This window comes from Lissotriton helveticus, chromosome 8 (genome assembly GCF_964261635.1).
Source record: "Lissotriton helveticus chromosome 8, aLisHel1.1, whole genome shotgun sequence".
NCBI classification, from domain to species: Eukaryota; Metazoa; Chordata; class Amphibia; order Caudata; family Salamandridae; genus Lissotriton; species Lissotriton helveticus.
Window position 1 is genome coordinate 760,696 of NC_136069.1, and position 18,286 is coordinate 778,981.

The following is an 18,286-nucleotide window of genomic DNA, read 5'->3' on the forward strand; positions in this document are numbered from 1 at the left end:
CAACATTTTTGTCCCAATAATCAAAACCAAATGTATTCATTTGTTCAAAAAACGAGTCCGAATATATCAATTTCGTGTTTGTAAGCATGGTTTTTGTTCCTGTCTTATTTGACAATTTGAAATAAAATGTTTCAGCATTACTTGTGTTGAACCCTGAAAAGTATGAATATTTGTCATAAAAGGTTCTTGAGCTTCCTTTTAGAGGGGTTGCACAATGTTCCCATTGATTGATTATAATTTAAAACATTTCTAGGTTGTGCCGATTTATGTAAAAAATGGTTACCATAGTGGTTGTAACAGTACATACTATCATAATTAGACGAACCCTGCAAATAATCATGTTTGGCAAATTTAGCAGACATCACTAGGTCAGACATCATATCATTTATACTTTCAAAGTCCCAATCATCAGCAAATGAGCTTTGTTTTACAAAGTCACTCAACGAGATCTTGGTTTGGTGTGGATATTTCAGGATTTCAACCGGACCATAAATTTCATAGTCAGTGTTGTCCCATGCTACCCCACCCGGTATAGGATTGGCTGTGAAGTTGACTGAAGAAAGTTCTCTTTTCTCGACGTGTGAAGACGTGTGTGGCTTGAGGATTAAGTTGATTTTCTGGCTTGCTGTGTCCATTTTAGCATATTTTCCCTCAATGAAGCGTCCCAAGCATAGTACCATGATGAGCCAAAGTATGAGGATAAATGCACCAAAGGCCACCCAAAATTCAATCCATGGAGAAATCAGATAGGTTTCTTTCAGTTGTTTCAAAAGTTCCTTAGCTTTATCTTTAAAAGTTTTTGTTGATGGCTGTGTCTTTGATTCACTTAGATCTTCAGAAGAATCATCGAAGTTGATGAAGTAGCCGGATGCCGTTCTGTCTATTGTTCCAATTGCTTCAGGATTACTGTTTCTTGCAGCTTCAGCATATTCATTTGTTACTTCATTGTAGGTTGGTGTGTCTCTACTAAATGTTTTTATTAGGGTTTTTAGAGGTCTGAGTTCCAATGCATTGTTGCATAGTCCTTGTTGTTGTTCTGTAGGCGTTTCGAATGTGATTAGCCTCTTAGTTTGGACCTCTGTATTTGTAGCAAACCTTGGTGTTCTACTACTTATCGGGAGTCCACTTGGCCTACTGTTTGTTATCGGCCACATGATTGTGGTTTTACCAGGTCGATTGATACAACTCGGTTCTCCTTTTTACCAGCAAGTGGTGGCAGTACAACTGATCTTGTCCCGTTGATAGACAAGACAGGAACTGCTTTTCTGTAAGAAGGCCCAAATTCCTTCTTTACCGCGATCTTTTCTCTGACTAGATCCCCGACTTTTGGAATCCAGACAGGTCTTGCTGGGACAGGTGGTGGTTCTTCAGTGGTTGTTGGCTGCTGTTTCAACTTTATGTTGCTCAGGTCTTTTCTTGTTTCGTTTAAGTCCTGCAAAATAGCCAAACGATCTTTGATATCAAAGCTTTTTTCTTTCACCACTGAAGTCTGACTGTCAAGATCTAAGACCATCATCCTAGTCCCAAACAACAATTCGTACGGACTGAATCCCTTCAGAGAATTTCTTGGCAGGTTGTTTAGACTACGTTGGACACTTATTAGATGTTTGACCCACCCAGCTCACGAACCTAATATCCTTTCTGTTATAGATAGCTTTATGCCTTGGTTTTTTCTTTACACCATCCCGTATCCCTCAGGAAGGAAGTGAGAAGAATCCCGCTTTGCTATGCTCATTTGGCCGCGCTTCCCCACAAGCTTGAGGGCTAAAGTGAAAACATTGGTCAAACGTAGCATGCTCCTAGCGTATATGCCATTTAGACTTGCAAATCTTTGTATAACAGTCCCGACGTCAGCTGAGTGCTGGGGTCTACATTATAAGTGGAAACTAGTCTTTGTTTGTTAATGGGACGCATTATTTACACCGGTTTTACTGATTATTGTTTAGCCCTTATTGAGTGAAACGCCATGGTATTACCCCGTTCCTCTCGCCGCTGCGATCTCTGTTGCAGCCCGGGCATTTTTTTACAAAAATGTGATGCTGCAGGCTCATGCCTGGCCACCAGTACACTGATTGTAGTTCTTCCAGAGAATCTTTTAGTTTGAGATGACTAAGACCCTCACCTATATGTGCGTCTACAATTAACAAAGTTCTCCTGTCCATGTTTGGAATTACTCTATCCCCCACTCCAGGGATTCGAGCAAAAGGAACGGAGTTTGCATCGATTATGTATGTATATTTGAGTGGGTAATTGATCGGTAACGCTGAGCAGTCGCCTTTTGATGACGTTTTCACCGCCAGCACTGTCTCACCGTCAATGTATTTCACTGTACGCTTTTTCCTGGCTACGGAAGCCGATTTAGTTGCTACCGCTGTGGCTGTCTCAGCCAATGAATTCCCTGCAACGTGAACGCCATCACGCTGATGACTCAGTGAGTGTATCACGTGAGTCTTTGGTAGTTCTTTCTGTAAAAGAACTACTTGTTCCCAGAGCATTTTATGCTTTATTGTGCCTCCTTTTGCATCCTTAAAACCATTCTGAAGCCAGATCTGCAAGTATTCATTGTAAGACTGAACGCAATAATACGAATCGCACACTATGAGTGCGGGAATTCTCGATCTGTATTTTCAAGCGCCATCTTGAATGCCAGTAGTTCAGCTCGCTGAGCTGTACAATCTCCTAGAGATTGCGTTTTAGTGACCGCTGGTTTAAATTTTCCTTCGTGCCAGCGACCTTTAACAATCGCGCACGCAGCACTGTAAGCTTGCTTACCCCCCACTGCGGGTTGTGCTGATCCGTCTGTATATATTATACAGCCGTAATGTTCTAGAGGCAGAATTTCGGTCGGCGGAGGACATTCGAATTCGTATTGGAGAAATTCTTGTGTTTTTAAGTTGGGATCAAATTCATATACCACGTCTGTTGCAGCAAGAGAATTAGCCCATTGTATCCACCTTGGATGTAGTGCTTTAGCATTCGGAATGCTTGCTTTTGTTACTCCCTCTAGGGCTGGTATCGGTGTCACGATTATTATTCGTTTACCTTGTGCCAGGGCTCGTTCTTTTGCTATAGCTGTCTGTGTTGCAGTAAGAATTTTTTCCGTTGGGCTAAATTTCATTTCAGCCTTAGTGTATAAGTGTGATTTGAATGCAATTGGTACCTTTTCTCCCTCATTAGAGGTCAGGTATGTGAATCCGCATCTTCCTGGGATGACTCGAATCACAAGATTGCGTGTGTTATCACGTGTTTCTAATTTTGTTTTAATTAACATGTCTGTTTGTATGGATCTCAGAATTTCTGTGTGTATTTGAGTCCAATTGGTTCTTTTAAAATCTGGTTTTATTAGATCATAAAGGGGTTTGACCCTTTCTGCGTAATTTGCAATGTATGTTCTTCCGAAATTTAGGAAGCCTAGAATTGACTGTAGGTTTTTTAGTGTACTAGGTGCTTGGAGTACGCACATTTCTCTAGGAAATTGTCAGCCAGGCTTTTGCCTTCACTTGATAATTCATATCCTAAGAACAGGACTGTTAGATGGGCAATTCTAGATTTTTTAAAGTTGAATTTGTAACCCTCTGCTGCGAACCCAAGTATTATGGTGTTCACTCTCTTCAAGTGAGTATCCAAGTCATCATCTGTTAGGTATATGTCGTCGACATAAGATAATGCTTCGTCATCATAGGTTTGTAGTAACTCTGTTACCCTCGCTGAGAATAATCCTGGGCTGTTCTTGTACCCCTGGGGTAACCGACAGAATTGTTTTTGAGCGCCATTTATTGAGAACGCAGACAAGTATCTGCTCTCTGGTGCTATATTCTGACAAAAGAATCCATTAGAGATGTCTAATGTTGTTTTGTATTTTTTGCGCACTATGTTATTCATTAGTGCTGCACTATGCGAGTTTTGCACTGCAAAAGTTTTGCAACATGAGTTAAGGTGTCTGTAATCCAAAACTAGACGATATGAGTTGTCTGGTTTGGAGACAGGAAACAAAGGGTTGTTCATTTGTGAGGTGCAAGTTTCAATCACCCCCTGGTATTCAAGTTGATCTAGGATCTCTTTTACCTGTTTTTTAGCTTCTTGCTTAATTGGGTACTGTCTCTGTGCAGTAGGTTGTGATTTTAACTGGATTTTGTGAGGAAGAGAGTCCTCATCCAATCCTACATGATTTTTATATAAAGCAGGAGCTTGAGCTACTGCCCATTTTCTAGCAAGTGTGTATTTTTTATGAATTGGAATATTATTTGAGAAGGCAGGCATAATTATTTCTTCGCCATGTGGGCACTCCCTGACAAACTCTGGTGGCCAGTCTTTTTCAGCTAGAAGGATGTCATAGCCCTTGGAGAGATTATCCCAAAATAGGCCCCTTATTTTTCTAGTCTTATCCCCTTCTGTACGTAAAGTTATTTCATATATTTTGTGAGGTTTGCTAACTCTGGTGTCTGCAGTTTCCACTTGAAGGTATTCATTCGTGTCCACTGTCTCCAGATGAATCATAAGGACTTTGCGAGCTATGCTCACTTCTGCTGCGCTGTCTAGCATTGTCTGAGACCATTCTCCGTTTTTCAGTTGTGTCCTCAGTATTCTCGGCATTGTTGATTACTTTAATACTGGCTACCTTCTTTTTTGGAAATTGTAATTTCTTATTTAGATGAGCAGGTTCCTTGTCTTTGGACTTGAGGTGCTCTTCCCTGTGTTCTGATCGTCCTCTTCTTTCCGATTTCTGCGAGGAAGTCTGAAAAGATTGAGAGGGACGTGTATCAATTTCTTGATATCTATCAGGCTTCTTTATATTATCCCTATTTCTAAGATTGTATTTTTTCCCAGAGGGCTCACTTTGGGGAGACCTGCGTCCTTGGTTCGGAGATCTTTCTCTCCGCCGAGGAGACCTTCCTCTGGACTGGAATTTCTTTTCTTTAGGATTGGATTGTTTGTTTCCATCCCAGCTCTTTTTTTGTGTTGTTAAATTATTTTTAAAAAATACTTTTTCAGGACTTTCAATCAGTTGTGGTTTTACTGGTATTCCACCTAAACTATCTCTACCTAGTTCCTCATAAGATTTTTCTATAATTCTGGCAATTTCAGCTAGTTGGTCTGCTATATCTGTTTCTTTTAACCTTTGGCGGATCACCACGTTTGCTGCTTCTCCCTTTATATTGGCTAGTAATATAGCCGAGACCTGCTTGAAGTCTTTCAGTAATTTCATACCAAGAGTTAAAGCGGGTTCTGGACCGTATTCATCTTGAATTTGTTTTAGCACATCTGGTATTACCGAGATGGATGGAACACCATGCGTTTTTGTGTAAATGGAAGCAAAGACTGTACCCCAAGTGTCACAGTCCTCCACGTGTGGTGCGATTCCCATTGGAAGACAGATAGTCAGAATCCTGTGTTTTTCTAACGGGGTGGTGTCTGGAAACACCGCCTCTATTTGGGTGATTTTTTGTGCTAACCAGAATGGTATTTGTTCCCGTTTAGCTGGTACTTTACCTAGGCAGGACTGTATGTTCTGTGGTGTAATTTTATTTGTGTTCCCCTGATGAGGGGTCAGCTGTGGAATTTTAATTGCTGGTTGGATTGTCGAAGTCCGCATTACATATTGGACTAATTGTCTATGTACTTTTATTAATTGTTTTAATTGTATTAAAAGATCTGCTGCAGACATTCCTTCGATGTCTGGATGTGGTGTGTATCCGGCTAGGACCGGCCACGTTGCTCCTGGTCTACCTAATGGACCGAGCCTGGTGATGTGATTATGTTTTAGGGCGCCATTAAACAAGAGCAGGTGCTCTAGGAATTTAAGTGGTACTTCCACCTCCTCGAAAGGAGTGTACTCATTAGGAGGTTCCTCTGTTTTGTAATAGTGGAAGTGCTTTGTTACAGCGTTTGCTGCTGGAAAGTGTATCCATGAATAGAACACCTCTGTCTGCCGATATTCGTGTGCCTCTATTACGAATATGACTGTGCCACCTCTAGGTGTCAGTCCATTTTCTATAAGTTTTAAAGTTACAGATTTTCTTATGTTGACCGGGATCAGTATTATATCCGGGTCTGTTTCTTGCATAGTATTATCAGCTGCTACGAGTTCAGCTGCCATTCTAGCTGTCTCTCTTTCTTCATCACTGTCTACCATTTTACCGACAGGAAGGTTTTACCGTTTGTTTGCAGATCAGGTTTCTTATGGAAACAAAGATTAGATGCACAATATTTTGGAACAGTGTATCCTTCAACGTTGACTAAACCAAGAACCATACATAGGAGTTTCCTCCTGCGAGGTTTGGCGGATATTACCTTTCACCCACTCCAGACGTCTTTGGAGTATTATGGGAAAAAAAGGGGTCTGAGTGAAAGAGCACGACTGAGTTACTCTAATGTCTTGCGTTAGTTTTATCGCCTTTCCAAACGTTTGGGCGCCATGTAGTGTAGTTCCTATTATCCCAATAGGCTCTGCGCATTGGAATAATACCTTCAATAGTATAGGCCTAGACCAGACGTTAACTAGGTCTTCTATTGTCGATATTAGACTTAAAGTTTTGGGTTTGCCAGCTAGCTCAGAGTTCACTAGAAACTTTCTCGAATAGGCAAGGAGGAGTTGAACCTCCCTGGGTAGACAAGAAGGGATTTAGTTTCTGACAACCATAGAACATGACAACTTTGCTCTCCCCTAATCAAGAGTGTATCTCTAGAGTCGTGTGAAAACAAAAGACAACTTATTTTACTCAGTCAGTACGTGCATTCTTAGTTTCACCAGATTGTAGAGAAAAGGAAGAGACGGGCGTGTTCAATAAAAGATGTTATTTATTGATCAGTCTCTTTTCTCGTACAAGAGAAATGGATCGATATTATCGCAATACTTATGGTTAAGTAAAGTGCATACAATAAAAGCAGAAGTATAAAATAATACTGTAAAAACATTTATATGGTTTCTAAGCCATATGGTGGTTTAAAATGGATAAAATAGATACATACATGTAAACATTTGACTAATCGTACTCAACTGGTGCTTCTAACTACGCCTACCCCAGTGTACCTGACCTAAGCCTAATACGTGGGCGGGAAAAGAAAGTAGCAGTTTAAGTTAAGTTTGTTTTGCCAAGTGACTGACCCAAGAATTCTCTGCAAGGGGTTATTCAGTTCTGTACCTTGAATCTAGGATGGTTGAGGGATGGTATCTCTCGTCTTTGGTCTCGATATTCCAGGCTGCCTGCAAGGGCTGCTTGGAAGCGCCGGAGCTGGATTTCTCGGCAGGAGAAAGCAGCGTCTCGTTCTCAGCGCGTCAGGAAGGCGGGGCTGCGCCAGCTGGGTCCGCTCTGTGTTGGGCTTCGGCAAGTCTGGCTGCTCCGATCTCGTCACCACCGCGTGTGTTTGCTTAAGGCAATATCGGTAATATTTATACCTGTAAGGTGCCGAGATTGACGTAAGGATGGACATAGATACGTCAATAAGGATGTCATACGAACTGGTCGTTAGCACATTCTTTTGCTGAAGTTCTCGGTGAAATCAAAACAATGGCCGCAGGGTTTTTCCCAGGTTGTCATAGGTTTGATTTGTTTTGAGAACTCCGTATGCCTTATCAGGGGCTGGAGGAATATTGCTTGCCTAATTAGATGGCAAGCGTTATGACCTAATCAGATAACGCGTTCCTGTGCCGTGGTGTGGCTTAATCAGATAACGGTTTCTGCATCATGGGATGGCTGCTAGTTAACTTGTTAACCAGAACAGGGTCAGGAATAGGGGGATCGATACAGAACCTATAGGAATACATCACAAGGACTCTACCCAACTGGAGGCGATCCAACCCTGCGACTGGTCAGATCACCACATTATCACCTTCTTTATCAATGAAAAAGTTAAACCTAACCCGGCTCAACCCACCAAATCCAAAACCTGGAAAAGGGACATGAAGAATCTTAACCCCACTACCCTGCCTCCCCACATCGGCAGTCTCCTCCTCCCCCCTTCAGGTGCCTCGGATGTTCAATCACTGACCGACCACTACCTTGACTCTATGAATTCAATAGTCAATGAAGTCGCTCCATTGCAACTGAAGAGAGTCTCCACCAAAATTTCTAACCCCAGGTATGACGGCAGACTCAATGACGATAGGCGTACTATGCGAATGGCAGAACGTACCTGGAGATCTGACCCCTCTCCACTGCTTCTAAAAACGCTAAAAAACAAGAGAAATGCCTACTTTAGGAAAGTAAAGCGCACAAAGTCGGACTTCTTTAGCCGCCAGCTGGACCAAGCAAAAAACAGGCCAAGAAAACTGTTCGAACTAATCAAGACTCAAACAAAGACACAACCCTTACAATCAAACAGCGCAACAAGCGACACTCCACACTGTAAAGCCTTCTCTGCCTTCTTTAAGCTTAAGACCGACAACATAAGAAATGACCTCATCATGGATGTAAACCGATTCCCCAACCACACTAGAATGTCTAACATTCAACCTAAAAACAATGCATCATGGCTGCACTTCGACAGCTACACGGAAGAAGCAATACACAAACTGCTCTGCACCTTGAAGCCCTCTAATCACCTCACAGACCCTCTACCTGCTAATGCAGTAAAAGACTTCATCCCCTTGCTCCTCCCTCTTTGGACCAAAATCATCAACAGCTCCCTTCAACAAGGTCTCATTCCAGACTCCCTCAAGGTGGGGCAAGTCACGCCTATACTCAAGAAACCCACAGCTGACCCGTCTGACCTGAATAATTACCGGCCTATCACCAATATCCCCACCCTGGCCAAACTGCTGGAGAAATGTGTCCAACTCCAACTAACAAAACACATTGACCAATTTGACCTCCTCAACCCTCATCAATCAGGCTTCCGAGCGAAACATAGCACGGAAACAGCTATGACACACATAATTGATGACGCCCTCCAAATCCTTGATCGCAATGAGTCCTGCTTCCTCATCCTTCTTGACCTCTCTTCAGCATTTGACACGGTCAAACATGAGAACTTACTGGAGCTGCTAAGCACTAGAATGGGTCTATCGGGAACTGTTCTCAAATGGTTTTCTTCCTTCCTCCATAACCGGTCTCAGAAGTTCAAGATCGACAATGTGCTATCTACATCGGTGCCTGCAGATCTTGGTGTTCCACAAGGATCCTCCCTCTCCCCCACACTGTTCAACCTCGTCATGGAACCGCTCGCCACCTTGCTCCAAGCATCCAATGTTCAATTCCATATGTACGCCGATGACACACAACTTTACCTAAAGCTACAATCCCCGGAAGACATCAAACTTCTGAATTCCACACTTAGTAACACTCAATCTTGGCTGGCTGATAATCACCTCAAACTAAATGCGCTGAAAACTGAGTTCCTACTCATCTCACCCCCGGCGAAAATTTCCACCACCCAAACTTGGCTCAATAACCTAACAGCATTCAATGTCCAACCTACCATCGTGGACTCGGCGAAATCCCTAGGCATCACACTCGACGCCAAGCTCAACATGCAACAGCACATTAGCAAAGCCACAAAAGGAGCGAATTTCCAAATCAACACACTGAGGAAACTTAAGCCCTTCCTCCCTGCCAAAGACTTCCAAACTGCTGTACAAGCTTTAGTCATCCCTCGCATAGACTACGGAATTGTGGCCCTCAGCGGACTCCCGCTATCCACAACAGCAACCCTAAGGGCCTCCCTGAACGCTGCCGCGAGACTCATTACTGGCTCAAGAAAACATTCGCATATATCCCCAGATTTAAAATCTCTAAAATGGCTGCCTTTTGAAGCCAGAATACAGCTAAAAATTGCAGTTATGACACACTCGGCCGTGCACCACAATGCACCCAACTACATCGCTCAAACGTTGACTATATCAGGAGGGTCGAGATCCAATAGAAGTACAAAAAACCTACTCCTGAAACCTCGTAGATTCCGGAAAGAGAAAACATACAAGCGCTCCTTCTCAGGAATGGCACCCAGGATCTGGAATACGCTCCCTCCGGAAATCAGGCTTATCTCCTCTACTGCACTCTTCAAGAAAGAGGTGAAAACAATCCTTCTGGCCAAGATCTCCTGAACTTTATAGGTACTGGATCTGAGATTCTGCATCGCTTTGTATCACTGATCACTTTGCTCTTTGGCACTATACTTCTACTTGATGGTACTCTACCCAATATATGATCCACTCTGGTTCATTGAATCACCCTCCCGTTGCCCCCACCCAGGGCTTTCTTATCCTAAGAAATTGGTATAAGCCATCCACACTTCCAAGGTTTTACCTGAACCCTTCTGTAGTGGGATCAATGACTTGTGCCGTCTTATATTACTTGTTTACCTGTTTGTAAATTGATATGTTTCTGTATATTATTGTTATCCCAGTATGTTATGGATTACTATATTGCTCCCATTATTTTGTTCATTCTTGTTGCCCCTACCCCTGTCTCTGTGAAGCGCTCTGATATCTGTAAGGATCTTGTTCGCGCTATATAAAACTTTGAATAAATAAAATAAATAAAATAGGATCAGTTAGAGCCAGGTTACTGATGCCATATGGGAAGGCCTCGTCACACCACACGTTCCGGGATCAAGAAGATGCACAAACAAAAACATGTTCCAGTGGCACGTGGCAAGCACAGCCACAAATTAACTGAACACCGATCTGAGCACCAAGAGCGAAAGTTGTCGGAAAAAGTCCATGAGACAGCCCATTAGGATAGGAAAGGGGGAAGGGCTCAACGGCTTATTAAAAATAAGTTCTGCCTCACTAATAAACATTTCTTAGAAATTATCCTAAATATTTTTCTAGAAATTACCCTTATTCCCATAACACTAAAGTTGTATTCGACAGGGGTCACCTCCGACACCTCATCAGATCACGACTGGTAGGTTGATGGGAGCACACCCATATGGCAAAATACAGGTTCTCCAACTAGTAAGAACTTTTATGTAGTAAAAGTGAGTTAACAACCAACACAGTTCTTTCCAAACAGGTAGCCATAAAGACATCAAAGTGCACCAATGCTGACATATCATCCACGCCCATGACTTAAGAAAAAAGAGCATTGCTGAACTTCTATGAAAGGAGGACTAGCCCATGGGCCCTTAACGAGGAGTATGCCAAACACCTACAGCCCTCACGGAGGAGGAGAAAAGTGCATGGGTGCTCCATTTCAACGTACGGTCAAGCCCTTCCTTGACAACATCCCCTCCAGGACCTAAAATTATGTACTATTACAAACTGGTCAGAAGGAACAAAGCCGACAGAGGAGGTCAGATGATTCCCACGGGATCCATGCCTAGACCTACATTATCACTTCAAGAGTTACATATGATTGTGTGGTTATGTACGATCTGCATATCATGGTTACTCCCACACTTGAGTTTTATTGAGGAACTGCCGAGTCAAACGAGGGTTACTGAAAGGGAACTACAGAACCCATGCAGGGACCTCTCACAGGTCACTTACAGTTATACTAACCAGAACACCAACATCTCCCATACACTACACAGCGCCCTTTTGCACGGCACATGGTTCTAACACATGACCACAGTCTGCTCCCAAGCATCAGCCAAATCATGCTGTGTCTGTTCGTTAATTCCAAATGCGGGAGGAGCAAACAGACTTCACCCATCTCATGAAGTAGCCCTCAAGAAAGCAAAATAACTTATCCACCTTTACTTATGTAGAATAAGGGCCAAGATCCAGCCCAACAAGGCAGCACCGTGCAGGGTAGTAGTGAATGGGTCCTGATATGACACCAACCCAACATCTTTATACATCCTGACTGAACCCACTGATACCCAAATGTAAATCGAGACAGTCCTCAGACCTTGTGCCTGTTATTGTTCTTCCGTTGAAATGTTTAATTAAACAAAATGTTCCTGGTTTGCCAAACTCCTCCTGTCTTCTTTTATTTAAAGGATATCAAATGCAAGTACCATGGCTTCCTAGCCACAAAACTGCTGGCATAGGACGTGGTGGTGAGCAGCTGAACACGCGAGCTATCCAGCCAAGCCACCATGTCCTGGGGCAAGCCTAGGCAGTAGAGGGGGCATGAGTGACATGTACCTAGACCTACCCGTATGGCCTGCCATTACCCCCAGGTCCCTCCTGTCCTTGTCCCATTCATTGCTATTTGTTTATGAATGGGACGAGGACAACGGGACCAGGAGTAATGACGATTACCGGTAAGTAATAGGGCATTAGCCTAGAACACCCAGGCAGCAGCTGACTGGTCTTCACACACGTCTGTCAGCCTTAATCTTAACAGGGAATGCAAATCACCACCCGTGGCAAAAAGTGATAGAATGGCACGAAAAAACATAAACTGTATAAGTCTGATAGTTACTCAGATTCATGCAACTCTGTGTGTAAGCCATACTGCAGATTTTCATAAAAACATTTTTCTGGCTACAGTGAATGATGTTTATTCATGTAATTCAAGGACATGATTATCAGAGCAAAGTATAGCAGCTGGCCAAGATCACACAATATAGAGTGTAAAGCTGTAACATAGTCAATGTTTTCTTTACACTTCTGCCCCTCCCTCCTTAAGCGCAGCTGTGGTTTAGAGAGGGCTTTAAAGCATGTCTATTGCTGTCTCTGGAGGCTTTCCATAGATAAATGGAAAATGAAAGAGCACTTGGGATAAAAAACGAAAGTGCAGCAACTGTTTACCATGCTGCAGGGATAGCAAGATCTTGGATAAGAGAAAATTAAAGATAAAAAAAATCTTCAATATCTCTTGCTGTGCTGCTTCATGACTATCTCTTTCTCCCACAGAATGTATGAATGCTCTCTCACTGGTTCATGCTGTGCGGACCTCGCCTCTTTCCTCAGAACAAACACATCTCTTACAACGCTCGACCTGAGCTTTAATAAACTGGGGGACTCTGGAGTGAGAGAGCTGTGTGAAGGACTGAAAGACCCACTGTGCACATTAAGGACCCTGAGGTAAGGATCAGCTTTCTCCTGGGTTATCACATGGAGAAGTCACTGCTTCATGTCAGATGAAGTCGGAGGCATTGAAGTAATGTCTCTTCTCAGTACATGTGTTGGACATACAGTGTTGATGCAGCTCTTGTGCACTTCATCAGCTGATGAAGGCCATGTTGAGCTGCTCACCGCAGAGGACATCTGCCGACTTGCAAAAATTAAACATGGTTTTGTGGGTTTGCTTGATGCACAGTTTTGTTAGCTGACAACACCCAAGGCTGTCTCTGTGCAAGATATTTGGGTTAGTTTGAAACAGTTGCATAATCAGTAAGGAGATGAAGTATACACTGGAAAAAAGACAAATATAAACTCAAGCGCCCCTGCACACGTTGACCAGCTATAAGATGTAGCCATTGTGGGATCTGAGTAAACAACAGTTGTACTAGGCGCCTATTTTCCTCTACCCACAACTTGCATCCTTCACCCCTGATAGATGTGAAATATTGCAACTAATGGGTGTATGTAGTACAAATACTGTCATTTGCAGTCGTCAATGGCTGTCTTGCCACAGTGTGGTGGTTGTCCACTTTCCCTGGAGTTTGCACATCAATCTTTTGTTTACTCATCTGCGTCTGATCTGGAATGTATTTTCAGTCACCGCTTTATCAGGCAACAAACCCTAGAGATTTATCCTTTGTTCTTCGCAGAGGTCTTTTTTCGGACAGCTAGCAAAGACCCAGATGACACTGGCTCCCGGTCATCTTCGATTCCTGATTCGGTATTTGGTAGGGACGTCTTTAGGACATCCCTTCCAAATATCTAATTGGAGTTTGATGTATTCTGAATTCCATTCGCAAAACATTCGTTTTTTTACCAACTGCTGGAAGGTACTGGGAAGGAATTTGCAAACGATGATGGGTCCCCAAAAGATCACTTCCTCTTTGGGAATGTTGAAAAAATATTTTTTAATAGTAGGTAGTGGTTCCATGGAAAATAGTAGTTTAATTTTTCATTTTTTTTCTAAAACTCCTCCCATTTTACTTTAAGGAAAATGAGTTGTAATAAAAAAACAAATTGCGCTATTTAAAAGTCTTCGCAGACATGGTGGTCTGCGGTCCCCAGCAGGCCACCATCCCTGTGATGACGGGGAGTCCCAGTGGGCCCCAATTTACAACCTACCTCATTAATATTCATGAAGTAGGTTGCATTGCAACCCACGACAAATGAGGTTTTGCAACTCTACCTATCAGTACTTAGTTAGGTCAGTTCTCAAAACATGAATGGATTCAGTAAAATCTGGTGCATATTTTACAACCTTTTTCACCAACTCCCATTCTTAGTCCATCTGGCCCCATGTGCCTTGATAACAGTGGGGTATATGCATTTATTAGTCCCTTACAAGTTTGAGAAATGATTTTGGTCTTCACTTTTTCAAACGTGTGGGTGACACATCGGTTCTTTCCTGTGTCAATAGGGGGCCGTGTGCTCTTCTACTGGGTTATTAGTTGAGAGAGGTTGAAGCCTCACTCATGTAATAAACACAATTCTCATCGGGGTTAACCACAAATGGTCACTAAGTTAACCCATGCAGACGTTGCCGATCAGTGCTTCGGCTGCATCAATGCCACGGGAACCATTGAGCAGGAGCTCCAATGCGAAGGACTGCATCTGGGTGCTTTGTACTGCTTTGGTTCAGATGAGTAGCTTATGATGTCCCCGTATCTCACACAGAGGCGAGCCGACTGGCTCTAGGAGTCACTCTGGTGGTTCAGAGCTCAGGAGAGCAGATCCGGTCTTCCCTCGTCAGGAAGGAGGACAGCCGGGCTGTCCTTCTTCCAAATCATCTACAGGTCCAGAAGTCATCTGAAGAGTTCTGCAGGTGCCCTTTTTATCTCCAGTGCCAGTGTTTGTGTGGGGGACAACCCCTGGTCTACCCTTAATCTAGTTCCACCCAGTTCTCATGTCTTTCCTGGATTTGGCTACCTTCTGTCTATTAAAAAAATGACCTGGCCCGGCCTGGTGCCAGATGTAGGGTGTGTAGGCGGTAAAAATCCCTTCAAGTACTAGAAGGGCTCAGTATACCCTCTATATGACCACTTCCTGTGGGCATAACCCTAACCCTAAGACTCTAATTCCGTCCAAAACTAGATTATGGAATCTGAAATGTGGGGTCCACATTAGCGACTCCACCTTAGGGGTGTGGCTGACTGGATGTGGACACACCTCCTAAACTTACTCATTTTCCCGCCTGTCCTCCTGTCAAAAGAGGGGTCAGGACACATGGGTTGGCATCTTCCATTAACTGGAGAGGCCTGGGTTGCATTACAAAGGCAGCATGGCCTTTGAAGTTTCCCACCCTTGAAAGCAATTCCTGCTTGGGGAAAGTGCGAAACACCTCTGCCCAGAGCTGGCTTTGTTCTGTGCCCCTAGAGCGAAGGCTCTCTTCTCCAGTATTGGGGTGTCTTTCATAGATTCACATGCTTCAATTTTCCCCGTCGTCGAAGGGGGAGTCCCACGGTACATAACATAGTAATGTAAAAATAACACAAGTATATATGCATAACAGAAAGAAAAAAACCATATAGTTTTCTATAGATAGACAACATATCACTTCTATGATATATCAGTCATTTTGTTTTGGTCCAAATTCCAGCCAATCAGACGTCAGCACCCTCTTAGAATGTTCTCCTCAGAGGCTCAGGCCTCAGATTTTCTACCGCACATTGTGTGAAGGGAGCCTCCCTGAGCTCTGCTCAGTTTTCTTCTCATTTCTTCTCAGAAAATTCAATTTATGATGTCTACCACCAAGAAGTCCCTCTTCAGACCCTGTGGAACCTCTGGGAAACAGAGACTTCATTCTGAAGATCCTCATAAAAAATGCATATATTGCCTATATCCTGAACACCAGGTTAAGGATTGTAAGATATGTAGAACCTTCTCTCAGAAGACTCTGAAGGACAGAGAAGGGCGTCTCCTTCTGTGGCTACAGAAGTTGAAGATTCCAGAGAACCCTCTCTCAGATGTGGAGAGTGTGTCTTCAGTCCAGACTTCTTCATCGTTGAAGTGAACCAGTGAATATCAGAATGTGTCTCCAAAACCTAAAGTGGTGAAGAAACATCATGTGGAACAACCTTCAACTTCAATAGGGGTGAGTTCTCCCCCTCAGAGTCTTGCTGCTCCTTCTACGCCCTCGCGATCTGACTCTCATTCGTCAAAGACTCCATCTATGCAGTTTTTACCTCAGAAACTGCTTATCTCGTCGACAAGTTCGTCACTTCCCCCGTCGACGAGAGCTGCCATCGTGTCTACGTCGACAACTTCAACATCCTCATCTATGAAGCCGGCTATGATCCTGTGGTCGGCATCTTCACCAACGACATTAGTATCTGTTAAGGTGAGACCTATTTCGTCTACGGTGCCTTTGACCTCGTCGACGGTGTCGAGCAAGCAGAAGACGAAGAAGAAAATGTCGTTGACGCACTCTTCGTCGCCGGCGGTGGCTTCGTCGGCGGTGGCTTTGTCGACGGTAGCTTGGTCGGCGGTGGCTTCGTCGACGGTGGCTTCATCGGCGGTGGCTTAGTCGGCGGTGGCTTAGTCGGCGGTGGCTTCGTCAACGGTGGCTTCGTCGACGGTGGCTTCGTTGGCGGTGGCTTCATCGATGGTGGCTTCGTCGACGACACGTCTATCTTCGACGACTGTAACAACTGCTTCCATGGATCTAGTACCATTGAAATCTTCAAGTTCATAACTTCAACGGCGATATTCTTTGGATTCACTGATGCCAATTTAAACTCCTTCTCAACCTCCAGCTGAGTTATTTTCTTCAGATGATGAAGATTCTGCAGATAATGGAAAATACCGGGCTGCTCGCAGTCCCTCTGAACTTTTTATAAAGTGTCAGGACTCTGACGAGGATGAAGACCTAGAAGAAGAAGAAGAAGAAGAAGAAGATTATTCTACTTGTGGCACGCAATCTGAGCCAGAACCTCTCATGGCACAGATGCCCTTAACACTCATTTCAAATCTACAATTCATGCTGGATGATTACTACCGCCGTTTCCCAAGTTCAGTACAGGCCACTCCAGTATCTCAGGCACCTATGCAACCTCCTCCTACTAAAGACCCATTAATCACACCTTCTACATCAACGGCCAAGGATCAGCATCAAGATGCTCTTCAGGTCATAGTGGAGGACAATGACGATGATAATGATGAGGACATGGACAGAAAAGAGGGTGAGCTGGACGACAGATCCATTCTTTCTGAATGGGACAACTACCAGATTACTCCAGCTCCTCTGGATTCTCCGCCAGTAGACATAGGTGGTTTTCATTTACTCATTGAAAGAGCGGCAAAAAGATTCCAACTTCCTATTACAAGATTGTTTCTTATATGATTTTAAAGAACAGCCTCAAAAACAAGTGCGTTCTATTTCCATCATCGATTTTAACTGGCAAGAAGGTCTCAAAATCATGCAAAACCCCAATTCAATCCCAGCTATTCTACCGAACTGGATAAGAAATACAAGGCACCTACAAATTCACCTGCTTGTCTAATTTCTCAAACAAAGTCTGATTCCATTATTACTCAGGCAGCACAACGTCAGTTTAGAAATCCTTCATCTCCGATATCTGCACCACCTGACCGAGAAAGTAGACGCTTTGATGCTACAGGCAAAAGGTTTTCCACTATGGCGGCAACTACAGTTTGTGCGGCCAATTCTCTGGCAAACCTTGCTCGTTACGACCGGCAAATGTGGTTGGATATATCATCACTAGTAGATTTAATTCCAGAACCTTCTAAAGCAGAGGCATTGAAAATTCTTCATGAAGGAGAGAAGATTTCTTCCGAAATGATTGATTGTTCTGTGGATGTGTCTTCAATTAGTTTCTGCCTTTTGGCTGGTGCTGCAGTTCTCAGGAGACAGTGCTGGCTAAAAGCCACGTCTGCCCGTCAAGAAGTGCAGGCCAACATATAGACAATGCCCTTCAAACAATAAAGAAAGACACCGACACAGCCCGTGCTCTCTGAACTCTCCAGTTTAAAAGACAAACTTTTCAAGGTGCAAGAGGTCGCGGATCCTCGTCTTCCTTTCGAGGAAATTCCAATCAGTATAAGCAAGGACAACAGCGTTACTCCTCCCAGAGTCAACCATCGTACAGGCAACAGCACTCTTCGTCCTACAGGTAATACAGAGGTAAACCCTCTTACAGAGGAAAGGACTCTTCCAAAAAAACAATGACTTTCACCACCACCATCATCTCTGACTCTGCCCGTTTTTTCAAGGGCTGGAGGTCGAATCTCCCACTTTTACTCAAAATGGTCACTGATTACTACAGATCAATGGGTTCTGGATATTGTACGCAAGGGACAAGCATTGGAGTT

At 43.6% G+C, this 18,286-nt stretch overlaps 1 protein-coding gene across 8 annotated transcripts in view; it reads left to right on the forward strand.

The window, feature by feature from the left end:
* The window catches only part of LOC144772195 (NACHT, LRR and PYD domains-containing protein 1a allele 3-like), an 884,004-nt gene that overhangs the window by 171,966 nt on the left and 693,752 nt on the right, over positions 1-18,286 (forward strand). For all 8 annotated transcript variants that reach the window (XM_078656332.1, XM_078656333.1, XM_078656327.1 and 5 more), the window contains one exon: positions 12,749-12,919. In XM_078656332.1, coding sequence (XP_078512458.1) covers positions 12,749-12,919 — 171 coding nt within the window. The remainder of the gene's footprint in view (positions 1-12,748; positions 12,920-18,286) is intronic.